Source organism: Anomaloglossus baeobatrachus, chromosome 6 (assembly GCF_048569485.1).
Source record: "Anomaloglossus baeobatrachus isolate aAnoBae1 chromosome 6, aAnoBae1.hap1, whole genome shotgun sequence".
NCBI lineage: Eukaryota > Metazoa > Chordata > Amphibia > Anura > Aromobatidae > Anomaloglossus > Anomaloglossus baeobatrachus.
This window is the reverse complement of record NC_134358.1, coordinates 539,850,302-539,864,856: the sequence shown is the minus strand read 5'-3', so window position 1 is coordinate 539,864,856 and position 14,555 is coordinate 539,850,302. Positions and strand designations below refer to the sequence as shown.

At 46.6% G+C, this 14,555-nt stretch overlaps 1 protein-coding gene across 1 annotated transcript in view; it reads right to left on the bottom strand.

The window, feature by feature from the left end:
- Positions 1 to 14,555, bottom strand: part of CFAP69 (cilia and flagella associated protein 69) — a 109,745-nt gene that overhangs the window by 82,615 nt on the left and 12,575 nt on the right. The window contains exons 2-6 of the mRNA XM_075316833.1: positions 10,897 to 10,959; positions 6,549 to 6,614; positions 3,585 to 3,694; positions 1,699 to 1,775; positions 16 to 114 (exon numbers count right to left, since the gene is read on the bottom strand). Coding sequence (XP_075172948.1) covers positions 16 to 114; positions 1,699 to 1,775; positions 3,585 to 3,694; positions 6,549 to 6,614; positions 10,897 to 10,959 — 415 coding nt within the window. The remainder of the gene's footprint in view (positions 1 to 15; positions 115 to 1,698; positions 1,776 to 3,584; positions 3,695 to 6,548; positions 6,615 to 10,896; positions 10,960 to 14,555) is intronic.

Genomic DNA, 14,555 nt, shown 5'->3' with positions numbered 1-14,555 from the left:
AAAAATATAATTCACCATCCGTTGGCAGCTTTGTAGACTGTGGGCTGTAAAAATTGGCAACTGAATTGCAAATTTGTACTCTGACTTGAGAACTTGGCACCCGCATCAGACAACCTGGAGGGAAAAAAACAAAGTGCAGATTAAAGCCTGTAATTCAGCTAATTGTAAAATTACCATAATATGTTTATTTAATCCCTCCACAACCCAAAATGTAAGTGCTGGACGGGCTCAAGAGGCTGGAGATATTGTACGATGCATAACCTCATGGATCATATTATCACTTTATTGCTCACACCACATAGTGTGCCTGTTATTTCTGGTGATTTTTCAGAATAAGTTGCCACCTGTGTGGACATGAGAAATGACACTAGTTCTGTCCATTATATGAATTTTATTCTGCATTTTTACCGGTTGTCCCCCTCTAGCGACTCACGCTCTAATTTTCAGTTGTCTCTGAGCTGATGGGTGGAGACTATCTGCTATAATGTCTCCCATACGCAGCACACACAAAGGAATTCCTGCTCTTGGCACGCTGTGCAGCACATGTTCAGCAGCGGCATGGAATAGTACTGAACACCACTGATTAGTATTTCCAGATTTACTCCATACTTCTCTCTACTATTAGAAAAAAAAAAACAATGGTGGAATTGTTTTTTTTTTCACCATTTAGGTACACAGTATGGTATCACGAATAGTGTCATTCAAAACGACAACTCGTCACAAAGGATATATTGATAGAAAAATTAAAAAAAAAGGTGTGACTCCCGGAAGAAGGGGTGGAAAAAGCAAAACCTCAAAATTGATAATTGGCTGAAGCAAGAAAGGGTTCAATGCTGCGGTCACAATTGCCATATGAAGGGGTTAAACTGCTGAGATCAGAGTTAATGCCGATCACAGCAGAATCATTTTGGGGGCGGCTGTACAACACAACTGGCACCCGCAGTGTATGGTACAAGCTCAGCTCTTGTGTTCTCTCCATACATGTAGTGCACACTAAAGGGTCATTTACACGCTGCGACATCGCTAACGATATATTGTCGGGGTCACAGTGTTTGTGATGCCCATCCGGCACCGTTAGTGACATTGCAGCGTGTGACAGGCTGGAGCAACCTTAAACGATCGCAAAAGAGGCAAAAAGTGTTGATCTGTGATACGATCATTTACCAAAAATCGTTGTCTGGTTAGTAGCGAGGTTGTTTGTCGTTCCTGCGGCAGCACACATCGCTATGTGTGACACCTCAGGAACGAGGAACAACCTCGCACCTGCGGCCGCCCGCAATGAGGAAGGAAGGAGGTGGGCGGGATGTTCATCCCGCTCATCTCCGCCCCTCCGCTTCTATTGGACGGCTGCCGTGTGACGTCGCTGTGGCGTTGCACGAACCGCCCCCTTAGAAAGGAGGCGGCTTGCCGGCCAGAGTGACGTCGCAGGGAAGGTAAGTCCGTGTGACGGATGTAAGCGATGTTGTGCGCCATGGGCAGCGATTTGCCCATGACGCACAACTGACGGGGGCGGGTACGCTCGCTAGCGATATCGATAGCAATATTGCAGAGTGTGAGGCACCCTATACAGCGTACATGTATGGCATATGTCATCAAGGGGTTAAAATAGTTTGTATTAGGATGTTACCCTGATTCCGAATCAAATGTAAAAGTATGGAACACCCCTTTAATATAGATGTAAAATGTGGTAAAACTCACCTAGTTGGGATAGTGACTCAGCGACGGTTTGTGCATACAAGACTTCATCTGACATCTTCTCCTTCAGAAAAGGAAGGCTACAGACACGAGATTAGAAGGTCACAATAGAAGGTTATGTCTAGACAACGCAGAAGGTTATGTTATCACAATGTGCTGAAAACTTCAAATATCCAATAACATACTTTTTTAGTGAGTAAAAAGTTCTAAACCAGTGAGACCAGATTTCACAATACACAACTGCTTACATTACTAAATAGAACTGATTTACTGGTGTACTTACTGTGATAATCCATGTCAAAATGGCTGCATAATCCTTTATGAAAGTTTAGTTTAATCTTCGTTTACCTATTTGGATTGACAGATCCTCAATGTCCCTCCTCCCTGCTGCTGAATCTCAGGCCACCTCATCTTATTTACAGCTCCTCAATATCCCTCCTTCCTGCTGCTGAATCTCACCCCACATTGCAAGTTTATTAACAGCTCCTAAGTATCCCTCCTCCCTGCTGCTGAATGTCTCCCCACGTAATCTTATTTACAGCTCCTAAGTTTCCCTCCTCCCTGCTGCTGAATCTCCCCACCTAATCTTATTTACAGCTCCTCAATATCCCTCCTCCCTGCTGCTGAATCTCCCCACCTAATCTTATTTACAGCTCCTCAATATCCCTCCTCCCTGCTGCTGAATCTCCCCACCTGATCTGATTTACAGCTCATCAAAATCCTTCCTCTCTGCTGTTGAATCTCCCCCACCTAATCTTATTTACAGCTCCTCAGTATCCCTCCTCCCTGCTGCTGAATCTTCCCCACCTAATCTTATTTACAGCTCCTCAATATACCTCCTCCCTGCTGCTGAATCTTCCCCACCTAATCTTATTTACAGCTCCTCAGTGTCCCTCCTCCCTGCTGCTGAATCTCCCCCACCTAATCTTATTTACATCTTCTCAGTGTCCCTCCTCCCTGCTGCTGAATCTCCCCCCACCTAATCTTATTTACATCTCCTCAGTGTCCCTCCTCCCTGCTGCTGAATCTCCCCCCACCTAATCTTATTTACATCTCCTCAGTATCCCTCCTCCCTGCTGCTGAATCTCCCCCCACCTAATCTTATTTACATCTCCTCAGTGTCCCTCCTCCCTGCTGCTGAATCTCCCCCACCTAATCTTATTTACATCTCCTCAGTGTCCCTCCTCCCTGCTGCTGAATCTCCCCCCACCTAATCTTATTTACATCTCCTCAGTGTCCCTCCTCCCTGCTGCTGAATGTCCCCCCACCTAATCTTATTTACATCTCCTCAGTGTCCCTCCTCCCTGCTGCTGAATCTCCCCCCACCTAATCTTATTTACATCTCCTCAGTATCCCTCCTCCCTGCTGCTGAATCTCCCCCCTAATCTTATTTACATCTCCTCAGTGTCCCTCCTCCCTGCTGCTGAATCTCCCCCCACCTAATCTTATTTACATCTCCTCAGTGTCCCTCCTCCCTGCTGCTGAATCTCCCCCCACCTAATCTTATTTACATCTCCTCAGTGTCCCTCCTCCCTGCTGCTGAATCTCCCCCCTAATCTTATTTACATCTCCTCAGTGTCCCTCCTCCCTGCTGCTGAATCTCCCCCCACCTAATCTTATTTACATCTCCTCAGTGTCCCTCCTCCCTGCTGCTGAATCTCCCCCCACCTAATCTTATTTACATCTCCTCAGTATTCCTCCTCACTGCTACTGAATCTCCACCCATCAGCTTCTCAATGTCCTCCTGCTGATGCCGAATCTCTGCCCACCTGGTCTGATTGTCAGGTCCTCAGTAGCCCTCCTACCTGCTGTGGAATCTCAAAATATCTAAGGTTTTTGGCAGCTCCTCATTGTCTTTCCTCCGTGCTGCTGAATTTTCGCTCACCTACCTGAACAGCTTGACAACGTCACACACCGGATCTATGAAATCTCGATGGTCTTCTATCTTTGTCGCAGAAATGTTTAATAATTTCATGATTTGGGGTAAGTCTCTTAGGAGCTTTTTTTTCCCCATTGTTAAGGAAAATCCAACTGACAATGATAACATTAATACCTGAATGATCAGAGTGAGGACTCCGAGGTCTACAGCACAGTGATAACAGATAGATACACCCGCCTAAGCAGAAAACAAAAAACTAACCACAGCAGACAAAACATTTAACGTGATAACACATCCTAATAAAGGTATAATTTGGAACAGATTGTGCTCCAAAATCCACATCAAAGAACAATTCAAATGCTCTTTGAACGCTCTATTTATTTTAATGAAACTTGCTCAAAACATCATGTGGATCAATATATCACAAGGTGCACTATCGGGATGATTTCCCATTGAAGAGACTCTGCCAGCAAGATCCGTTCTCTCAAACTGTATACAAGTGCATGCAAGTCTTTGACAAGTAAAATCATCAAAAACCTTTATATCTCATGTGAAAACATTTAAAAGAGCTCAGTGTTCCTTAGCAGACAGGGCAGAGGGGGAATGTTCCTGCGGCAGTTAGTTGTCTTAGTCTGCTTTCACACTACGTTTTTTTAACATGCGTCATGAACGTTTTTTTGCTGTAAAAGCGGATCCTGCTTTTACAGCAAAAACCGCATGCAAACGCATGTGTTATTTTGCAGGATCCTGTCACTGGATGTTTAGGGGCGGGCATTGGAGTCATGTGATCGGGAGTGAGGGGAACTGAACGTGCCAGACTGGGAGCCGGCTTCTTACAACTGCGGAGGTTCGTAACCAAGGTAAACATCGGGTAACTTGCTTGGATACCCGATATTTATCTTGGTTACGAGCGTCTGTACACGTAACCAACGTAAACATCGGGTAACTAAGAGAAGTGGTTACCCGATATTTACCTTGGTTACGAGTGTCCGCAGCTCTCAGGTGGGAGAGAGAGAGGGAGGGGGAGAGACAGAGAAAGAGAGGGAGGAATGAGAGGGTGGAGGGAGAGGGTGAGAGAGGGACTGATCACGCGAGGCTGGTTTCTGGGCATGCTCAGTAGAGCAAGCAGGATCCTGTCTATCAGCATGCCAGCGTTCACATGCGTTTGCATGCTATTTAGTCAGGATCCAGCAATTTGCAGTATTTGGACGCAGCTCAAAAACGCTACAAGTAGCGTTTTTGAAAAATGTTGAAAAACTGCAAGTCGCTGGATCCTCACTATAACGCACGCAAACGCAGGTGAACGCATGTTAACGCGAGTCCATTGCAAATGCATTGAAATGAAAACGCATTTGCACTGGATCCGCTTTTACGTTAAAGAAACGTTCATGACGGATGTTAAAAAAACGTAGTGTGAAAGCAGCCTTAGGGCTCACATAGCGAGATCGCTGCTGAGTCACAGGTTTTGTGACGTACCAGTGACCTCATCAGCGATGTCGCTGTGTGTGGCACTAAAGGCCGCTTTACACGCTGCGATATCGTTACCGATATCGCTAGCGAGTGTACCCGCCCCCATAGGTTGTGCGTCACGGGCAAATCGCTGCCCGTGGCGCACAACATCGCTCGGACCCGTCACACTACTTACCTGCCTAGCGACGTCGCTGTGACCGGCGAACCGCCTCCTTTCTAAGGGGGAGGTTCGTGCAGCATCACAGCGACGTCACTAAGCGACCGTCCAATAGAAACGGAGGGGCGGAGATGAGCAGCCGTAACATCCCGCCCACCTCCTTCCTTCCTCGTTGCCGGCGGCCGCAGGTAAGGAGAGCTTCCTCGTTCCTGCGGTGTCACACGTAGCGATGTGTGCTGCCCCAGGAACGACGAACAACCTGCGTCCTGAAAAAGCAAAGATATTTGGGAACTGGACAGTGTGTCAACGATCAACGATAAGGTGAGTATTATTGCTCGTTAGCAGTCACTCGTACGTGTCACACGCAACGACGTCGCTAACGAGAACGGATGTGCGTCACAGATTCCGTGACCCCAACAACATCGCGTTAGCAATGTCGTTGCGTGTAAAGCGGCCTTAAGCAGCGACCTGGCCCCTGCTGTGAAATCACTGATCGCTACACACTGTTCTGGTTCATTTCTTGGTTGTTGGGTTCCCGCAGCGCAGCACGCATCGGTGTGTTTGACCCCTTACCCAACGACCTCGTTCGCGCGTGCATCCTCGTTGTTTTCCGCGCCCTCTCTGTTCCGATTGGTGATCACTACTGCGTTCGGATTAGCCGCTTCCATCCTCTGTTCTGGCTTGTAGATCACAGTATATTTCAGAGGGCTGAATTCACTTGTCCCGGACCGCGTGTAGCAGCAGATCGTAATACAGTTCATTCTGCATCGGGACTGTAGGATGGACAAGGATGGAAGCGCTATTGCGTTGCCTTGTCTAAAGGCAAGGCCGCCCAGTCACAACGCAGTTACGACCACCAATCGGAGCAGAGGGGGCCACGGAAAAGGCAATGTAGATGCACGGCTATGTTACTAATCAAGATTTGAATCGTGCTATGTGACAGGGTCCCAGCGACCACCGTATCGTTGCGCGTCGTTGGGAAGATCTGACTGTTTGACACCTCACTAGCGACCCTGTAGCGACGTACCAGCGATCCTGACCAGGTCGTAACGTTGTCGGGATCGCTGGTATGTCGTTGTGTGTGACTGGGCCTTTACAGCCAGGCAGAATAATGAGGAGGAGGAGTGGGACATTGTTTATCTCCCGAGACAGAGAAAAAGATATTATATATTGCTGTTTTAATAGCAAAATGATATATGAGACATAACTGAACCAGAGGGAAGGAAATTAATGACGGGATTAATTGTATCTTATTTTGTTTTATTTTGTGTGCGTGTATTCTCTTTGTTTAGGTTTTTTTTTTTGTTTTGTTTTTTTTTTAAAAATACTCCATAAAATAAAAGATACAATGCCGTTGTAGTAATGCTTGCTGATCTTCTTTAAAGCCTTCATATGTCTCTCAATTAAATCTTTCTGCAAAACAAGGGGAAGAATAGTGATTTACCACTTACTATGTCTGGATGAACAGAAATCCAGCTGACATGCAGTGTGTATTTGTAGAAATGTAAATAAAGGTGGTGTCGCACAGCGAGGACGACAACGACGTCGCTGCTAAGTCACCATTTTCTGTGACGTAGCAGTGACGTCCCGTCGCTGTTGCTGTGAGTGACATCCAGCAACGACCTGGCCCTTGCTGTGAGGTCGCCGGTCGTTGCTGAATGTCCTGCTTCATTTTTTGCTTGTTGCTCTCCCGCTGTGAAGCACAGATCGCTTTGTGTGACAGCGAGAGAGCGACGAACTGAAGCGAGCAGGGATCAGGCGCCTGGCAGCCTGCGGTAAGCTGTAACCACGGTAAACATCGGGTAACCAAGAAGCCCTTTCCTTGGTTACCCGATATTTACCTTCGTTACCAGCGTCCGCCGCTCTCATGCTGCCAGTGCCGGCTCCCTGCTCCCTACATTCCTAGCCACAGTACACATCGGGTAATTAACCCGATGTGTACTCTGGCTAGGAGTGCAGGAAACAGGGAGCCGGCACTGGCAGCGTGAGAGCACACCGCTTAGCGCTGGCTCCCTGCACTCCTAGCCAGAGTACACATCGGGTTAATTACCCGATGTGGACTCCAGCTACGTATGCAGGGAGAAGGGATCAGGGAGCCGGCACTGGCAGCGTGAGAGCAGCGGACGCTAGTAACTAAGGTAAATATTGGGTAACCAAGAGAAGTGCTTTCCTTGGTTACCCGATATTTACCTTAGTTACGCTTCCACGCGTCGCTGCTGGCTGGGGGCTGGTCGCTGGTGAGATCTGCCTGTTTGACAGCTCACCAGTGACCATGTAATGACGCAGCAGCGATCCTGATAAGGTCAGATCGCTGGTTGTGATCGCTGCTGCGTCGCTACGTGTGACACCACCTTAACACTACTATGTTCCAGGCTGGATATTGTAGCAACAAGTGAACAAGTCCTGCACCGCCTGCCCTCAGATTACCTCCAAGTTCAGTGGCTCACGTGCTGATGACTGCCATGTAGCGCTGGTTTGCAGGCGCAGCGTGCTGGTCGGTATTGAGCAGCTAGGAGATCCAACAACAGGAAGATGAAAAATCGACCGCAAACAGCTGCTATGCCAAACAATTTCTTTTTTATTCAAGCGTTCTTTTCCTTTGGAGGGACTCGCATCCTAGTCACCTCCCGCATTTTTATCTGCACCTATGAAAAGAACGCTTGAATAAAAAAGAAATTGTTTGGCATAGCAGCTGTTTGCGGTCGATTTTTCATCTTCCTGTTGTTGGATCTCCAGGCTGGATATTGTCTGATGGCGCTTGTAAATATACAATACTGTCAATTAAGATTTCTTTTCAGCAGTTCTCGAGATATGACCACTTTTCTTTTGTTAACAGTTCACTGCCTTGGAGACCGACTACCGCTGCTAGATACAAGAACATGAGTGGTGCTTATTACTGATGGACAAATATTAACTGTAGTTATTGTGTTTGGATAATGCTATCCGAATTCCTAGTACTATTCCAGTACTCGTCACGGCTAGTAATGGGCGGACCGGACTGTAAAATCCAAATCCGCGTGGTTTCCAAAGAATCCAAGTGCCGAGCTGGGTAACAATCCAGGTGTGGCAACTCGGGACATAAAAAAAACTAGAGGAATAAATAAAAATAAAGCAACTGCTTCATACTTACCGAGTCTCCAGCATGAGTGCAACTGCTTCCGGGCTTCTCACTCTTCTTCCGGGGCTGCTTATTAGCCTCATACATATTCACTGCTTCCCACACCCACCAGCAGTCCTCCAATCACATAGGCTGTCTGTGGGTCACTGTAGATTGGAGTAAAAATAAAATTGAAGAAAAAAAATTGTCTTAAGGGTGCTTTACATGCTGCGACATCGCTAACGATATATCGTCGGCGCCGTTACCAACATCGCAGTGTGTGACACCAAGGAGCGACGATCAACGAGCGCAAAAACGTCAAAAATCGTTGATCGTTGACACGTCGCTCCTTTTCATAATATCGTTGGTGGTGCATGCCGCTGGTTGTTCCTCGTTTCTGCGGCAGCACACATCGCTGTGCTGCCGCAGGAACGACGAACATCTCCTTACCTGCGTCCACCGGCAATGCGGAAGGAAGGAGGTGGGCAGCATGTTCCGGCCGCTCATCTCTGCCCCCTCCACTTCTATTGGACGGCTGCCGTGTGACGTCGCTGTGACGCCGCACGAACCGCCCCCTTAGAAAGGAGGCGGATCGCCGGCAAGAGCGATGTCGCAGGGAAGGTAAATCCGTGTGACGGGTGTAAGCGATGTTGTGCGCCACGGGCAGCGATTTGCCCGTGATGCACAACAGACAGTGGCGGGTACGATCGCTAGCGAAATCGGTACCAATATCGCAGCGTGTAAAGTACCCTTTAGGTTCTCCCCATATTATGATACCCTCAGCCATGTGCTTATCTAGGCTGTGTAGAAAAATAAGAGGATGCGGCTTCTTTTATTTTTTTGAAATATTTAAATAAATAATTTTAAAAAACAACTTGTGGCCCCCCCAATTTTGATACTCAGCCACAATAAAGCCGACAGCTGTGAACTGGTATTCTCAGGCTGGGGAGACCCATGCTTATTGCCCGACCTAGGCTAAAAGTGGCAGCCTGCGGCCGCCCAGGGTTGGCGTATCCGTTAGATGTGACAATTCTTCGAACTTTACCCCACTAATCCCAATTGCCCTGGTGTGATGGCAATCAGGATAATAAGGGGTTAATGGCAGCTCACAGCTGCCACTAAGCCTTAGATTAGTAATGGGGAGGGTCTATGAGTCCCCCTTATTACTAATCTGTAATTGAAAAGAAATGACACAAACACACAAAAAAACACTTTATTTGAAATATAATACAAAACCCCCACACCTCTTTCACTAATTTGTTAACCACCAAAACACCCAGGTCCAACGTAATCAACACGAAGTCCCACGACGATTGCAGCTCTACTACATCTGAAGGCACAGCGAGCGGGCACAGAATGGGACCACCTGCTAGCAGCGAGCTTCAGGCAGAGCATGAATAAGCCACTCGATGAGCGGTGACGTCACTCAGGTTATTTGTGGTCACAGATGGAGGTTCCCACGGCCCTCCACCATTTCAGTGCGGTTTTCTGCCAGGAGGTGCAATTCATGCAAACACAAATAGTTACTATTCGCCCATCACTAGTGCTTATACATTCTTTTCTATTTAGCTTATAAGCACCATTTTAAAGCTGGCCATGTTCGCTGGCTTCAACTCTGTTCTTGCAAGCTAGACAGCAGTGGTGGTCGGTCTCCTAGGCAACAAGCTGTCTTTAAAAAAAAATAAAAAGGAGTTCATAGCTGAAAAATGTCTGCAACTTGTAATAAGAACATTACAAAAATGTTTGTTTTTATAATCACTTGCAGATAATATCCATCCATGAAGATGGGAAAAGCAGCTAATTGTCACAATGACTTTGGAAAAGAGGGGAACCGGGCTCCTAAGCTGTACCTCAAGCTAGGGGACCCTATACTATCCCTAATCTCAGGGATACTCCTGATGGTGGAGAGGCCTGAGTCTCCTTCCGGACCAGTCCTGATCTAATTTTCCCTCACCCAGGGAGGGACGGGATAGGAGTGAATTTAATGTGACGCTGAAGTTTGCGCATGTTTACATTATTTGTATCTTTAGAAAGAAGGGGTGCACAAAGTAAGAAGAAAGGAGTAGTGTTGAGCGGACCCGGACTTGAAAAATCCGAATCCGCGCGGTTTGAGCGGTGGATCCAAATCCGACCCGGATGCGGGATTCCGGGTGCACGATCCGGATTCGTTTTTTTTCTTTTTCTCTCTTTCTCTCTCCCTCTCCCTCCCCCCCTCCCTCTCTCCCTCTCCCTCTCTCCCTCCCCCTCACCCCCTCCCCCTCCCTCTCTCCCTCTCCCTACCCCCCCTCACCCTCATCCCCTCTCTCTCACCCTCCCCCTCCCTCTCTCTCCCCCTCCCTCTCTCCCCCTCCCTCTCTACCTTTCCCCCTCCCTCTCTCTCCCTCTCCCCCTCTCTGCCTTTCCCCCTCCCTCTCTCCCTTTCCCCCTCTCCTTCCCCCTCCCCCTCTCCCCCTCTCTCCCCTCTCCCCCTCTCCCTCCCTCTCTCTCCCCCTCCCCCTCTCCCCCTCACCCCCTCCCTCTCTCCCCCTCCCCCTCCCCCTCCCCCTCCCTCTCTCTCTCTCTCTCTAGAAAGAGGAATATAAACAATCTGTGACTTACAGAAAATGGACCTTCAAATAATTTAACCACGCGCTCCAGATCCATGGGTTTAAACTGTATGGCCTGTGAAAAAAAAAAAAATCAAACATCCAAAACCAAAAAAAGGTCCTTATTTTTCAAAGGGAAGTTACGATATTGGATCTGGTGTCTGATCGGCTGGCAGTGTGGTGTGAGCAGGAGGAGATGAATAGGTTTGTATGCAGGTTTTGTTAGGAGTCCAGGGGGAGGTGCCATAAGTGATTGTGCAAATGTAGCTGTCATCAGTCACTAAGAGGGACCGCCCCTTGGACTCCTGAGGAGGGAGAAAGATTTCAATTAGTAAAATACACATTTTACTGAATCTTTTCCCACAATACTGTCATGCTCTATGTACTAAGTCCCCATACCCTCCCTGACACCTTTCTTTTTTTTCCTTTAGCTCCCCATCAGCCCTCTTTGTGGTTTGTTTTATATCCTACACTTCCTGCCAGCTCTTCCTCCGTGCCTAGTGACTATATTTCTCATGAGGTATCTTTCCCACAGCTCATACACTTCACACAGTCTGTGCCTGTGGTTATGTGCTCTGTATACAGCTCTACACGGTGTATATAAGGTGTGTGTAATGTCACAGTGCAGAGGTTGTGTGCTCTGTATACAGCTCTACACAGTGTATATAAGGTGTGTGTAATGTCACAGTGCAGAGGTTGTGTGCTCTGTATACAGCTCTACACGGTGTATATAAGGTGTGTGTAATGTCACAGTGCAGAGGTTGTGTGCTCTGTATACAGCTCTACACAGTGTATATAAGGTGTGTGTAATGTCACAGTGCAGAGGTTGTGTGCTCTGTATACAGCTCTACACGGTGTATATAAGGTGTGTGTAATGTCACAGTGCAGAGGTTGTGTGCTCTGTATACAGCTCTACACGGTGTATATAAGGTGTGTGTAATGTCACAGTGCAGAGGTTGTGTGCTCTGTATACAGCGCTACACAGTGTATATAAGGTGTGTGTAATGTCACAGTGCAGAGGTTGTGTGCTCTGTATACAGCTCTACACAGTGTATATAAAGTGTGTGTAATGTCACAGTGCAGAGGTTGTGTGCTCTATATACAGCACTACACAGTGTATATAAGGTGTGTGTAATGTCACAGTGCAGAGGTTGTGTGCTCTGTATACAGCTCTACACAGTGTATATAAGGTGTGTGTAATGTCACAGTGCAGAGGTTGTGTGCTCTGTATACAGCTCTACACAGTGTATATAAGGTGTGTGTAATGTCACAGGTTGTGTGCTCTGTATACAGCTCTACACAGTGTATATAAGGTGTATGTAATGTCACAGGTTGTGTGCTCTATATACAGCTCTACACAGTGTATATAAGGTGTGTGTAATGTCACAGGTTGTGTGCTCTGTATACAGCTCTACACAGTGTATATAAGGTGTGTGTAATGTCACAGTGCAGAGGTTGTGTGCTCTGTATACAGCTCTACACAGTGTATATAAGGTGTGTGTAATGTCACAGGTTGTGTGCTCTGTATACAGCTCTACACAGTGTATATAAGGTGTGTGTAATGTCACAGTGCAGAGGTTGTGTGCTCTGTATACAGCGCTACACAGTGTATATAAGGTGTGTGTAATGTCACAGTGCAGAGGTTGTGTGCTCTGTATACAGCGCTACACAGTGTATATAAGGTGTGTGTAATGTCACAGTGCAGAGGTTGTGTGCTCTGTATACAGCTCTACACAGTGTATATAAAGTGTGTGTAATGTCACAGTGCAGAGGTTGTGTGCTCTATATACAGCACTACACAGTGTATATAAAGTGTGTGTAATGTCACAGTGCAGAGGTTGTGTGCTCTATATACAGCACTACACAGTGTATATAAGGTGTGTGTAATGTCACAGTGCAGAGGTTGTGTGCTCTGTATACAGCTCTACACAGTGTATATAAGGTGTGTGTAATGTCACAGTGCAGAGGTTGTGTGCTCTGTATACAGCTCTACACAGTGTATATAAGGTGTGTGTAATGTCACAGGTTGTGTGCTCTGTATACAGCTCTACACAGTGTATATAAGGTGTATGTAATGTCACAGGTTGTGTGCTCTATATACAGCTCTACACAGTGTATATAAGGTGTGTGTAATGTCACAGGTTGTGTGCTCTGTATACAGCTCTTTACACAGTGTATATAAGGTGTGTGTAATGTCACAGTGCAGAGGTTGTGTGCTCTGTATACAGCTCTACACAGTGTATATAAGGTGTGTGTAATGTCACAGGTTGTGTGCTCTGTATACAGCTCTACACAGTGTATATAAGGTGTGTGTAATGTCACAGTGCAGAGGTTGTGTGCTCTGTATACAGCGCTACACAGTGTATATAAGGTGTGTGTAATGTCACAGTGCAGAGGTTGTGTGCTCTGTATACAGCGCTACACAGTGTATATAAGGTGTGTGTAATGTCACAGTGCAGAGGTTGTGTGCTCTGTATACAGCTCTACACAGTGTATATAAAGTGTGTGTAATGTCACAGTGCAGAGGTTGTGTGCTCTATATACAGCACTACACAGTGTATATAAGGTGTGTGTAATGTCACAGTGCAGAGGTTGTGTGCTCTGTATACAGCTCTACACAGTGTATATAAGGTGTGTGTAATGTCACAGTGCAGAGGTTGTGTGCTCTGTATACAGCTCTACACAGTGTATATCAGGTGTGTGTAATGTCACAGGTTGTGTGCTCTGTATACAGCTCTACACAGTGTATATAAGGTGTATGTAATGTCACAGGTTGTGTGCTCTATATACAGCTCTACACAGTGTATATAAGGTGTGTGTAATGTCACAGGTTGTGTGCTCTGTATACAGCTCTACACAGTGTATATAAGGTGTGTGTAATGTCACAGTGCAGAGGTTGTGTGCTCTGTATACAGCTCTACACAGTGTATATAAGGTGTGTGTAATGTCACAGGTTGTGTGCTCTGTATACAGCTCTACACAGTGTATATAAGGTGTGTGTAATGTCACAGGTTGTGTGCTCTGTATACAGCTCTACACAGTGTATATAAGGTGTATGTAATGTCACAGGTTGTGTGCTCTATATACAGCTCTACACAGTGTATATAAGGTGTGTGTAATGTCACAGGTTGTGTGCTCTGTATACAGCTCTACACAGTGTATATAAGGTGTGTGTAATGTCACAGTGCAGAGGTTGTGTGCTCTGTATACAGCTCTACACAGTGTATATAAGGTGTGTGTAATGTCACAGGTTGTGTGCTCTGTATACAGCTCTACACAGTGGATATAAGGTGTGTGTAATGTCACAGTGCAGAGGTTGTGTGCTCTGTATACAGCTCTACACAGTGTATATAAGGTGTGTGTAATGTCACAGGTTGTGTGCTCTGTATACAGCTCTACACAGTGTATATAAGGTGTGTGTAATGTCACAGGTTGTGTGCTCTGTATACAGCTCTACACAGTGTATATAAGGTGTATGTAATGTCACAGGTTGTGTGCTCTATATACAGCTCTACACAGTGTATATAAGGTGTGTGTAATGTCACAGGTTGTGTGCTCTGTATACAGCTCTACACAGTGTATATAAGGTGTGTGTAATGTCACAGCGCAGAGGTTGTGTGCTCTGTATACAGCACTACACAGTGTATATAAGGTGTGTGTAATGTCACAGGT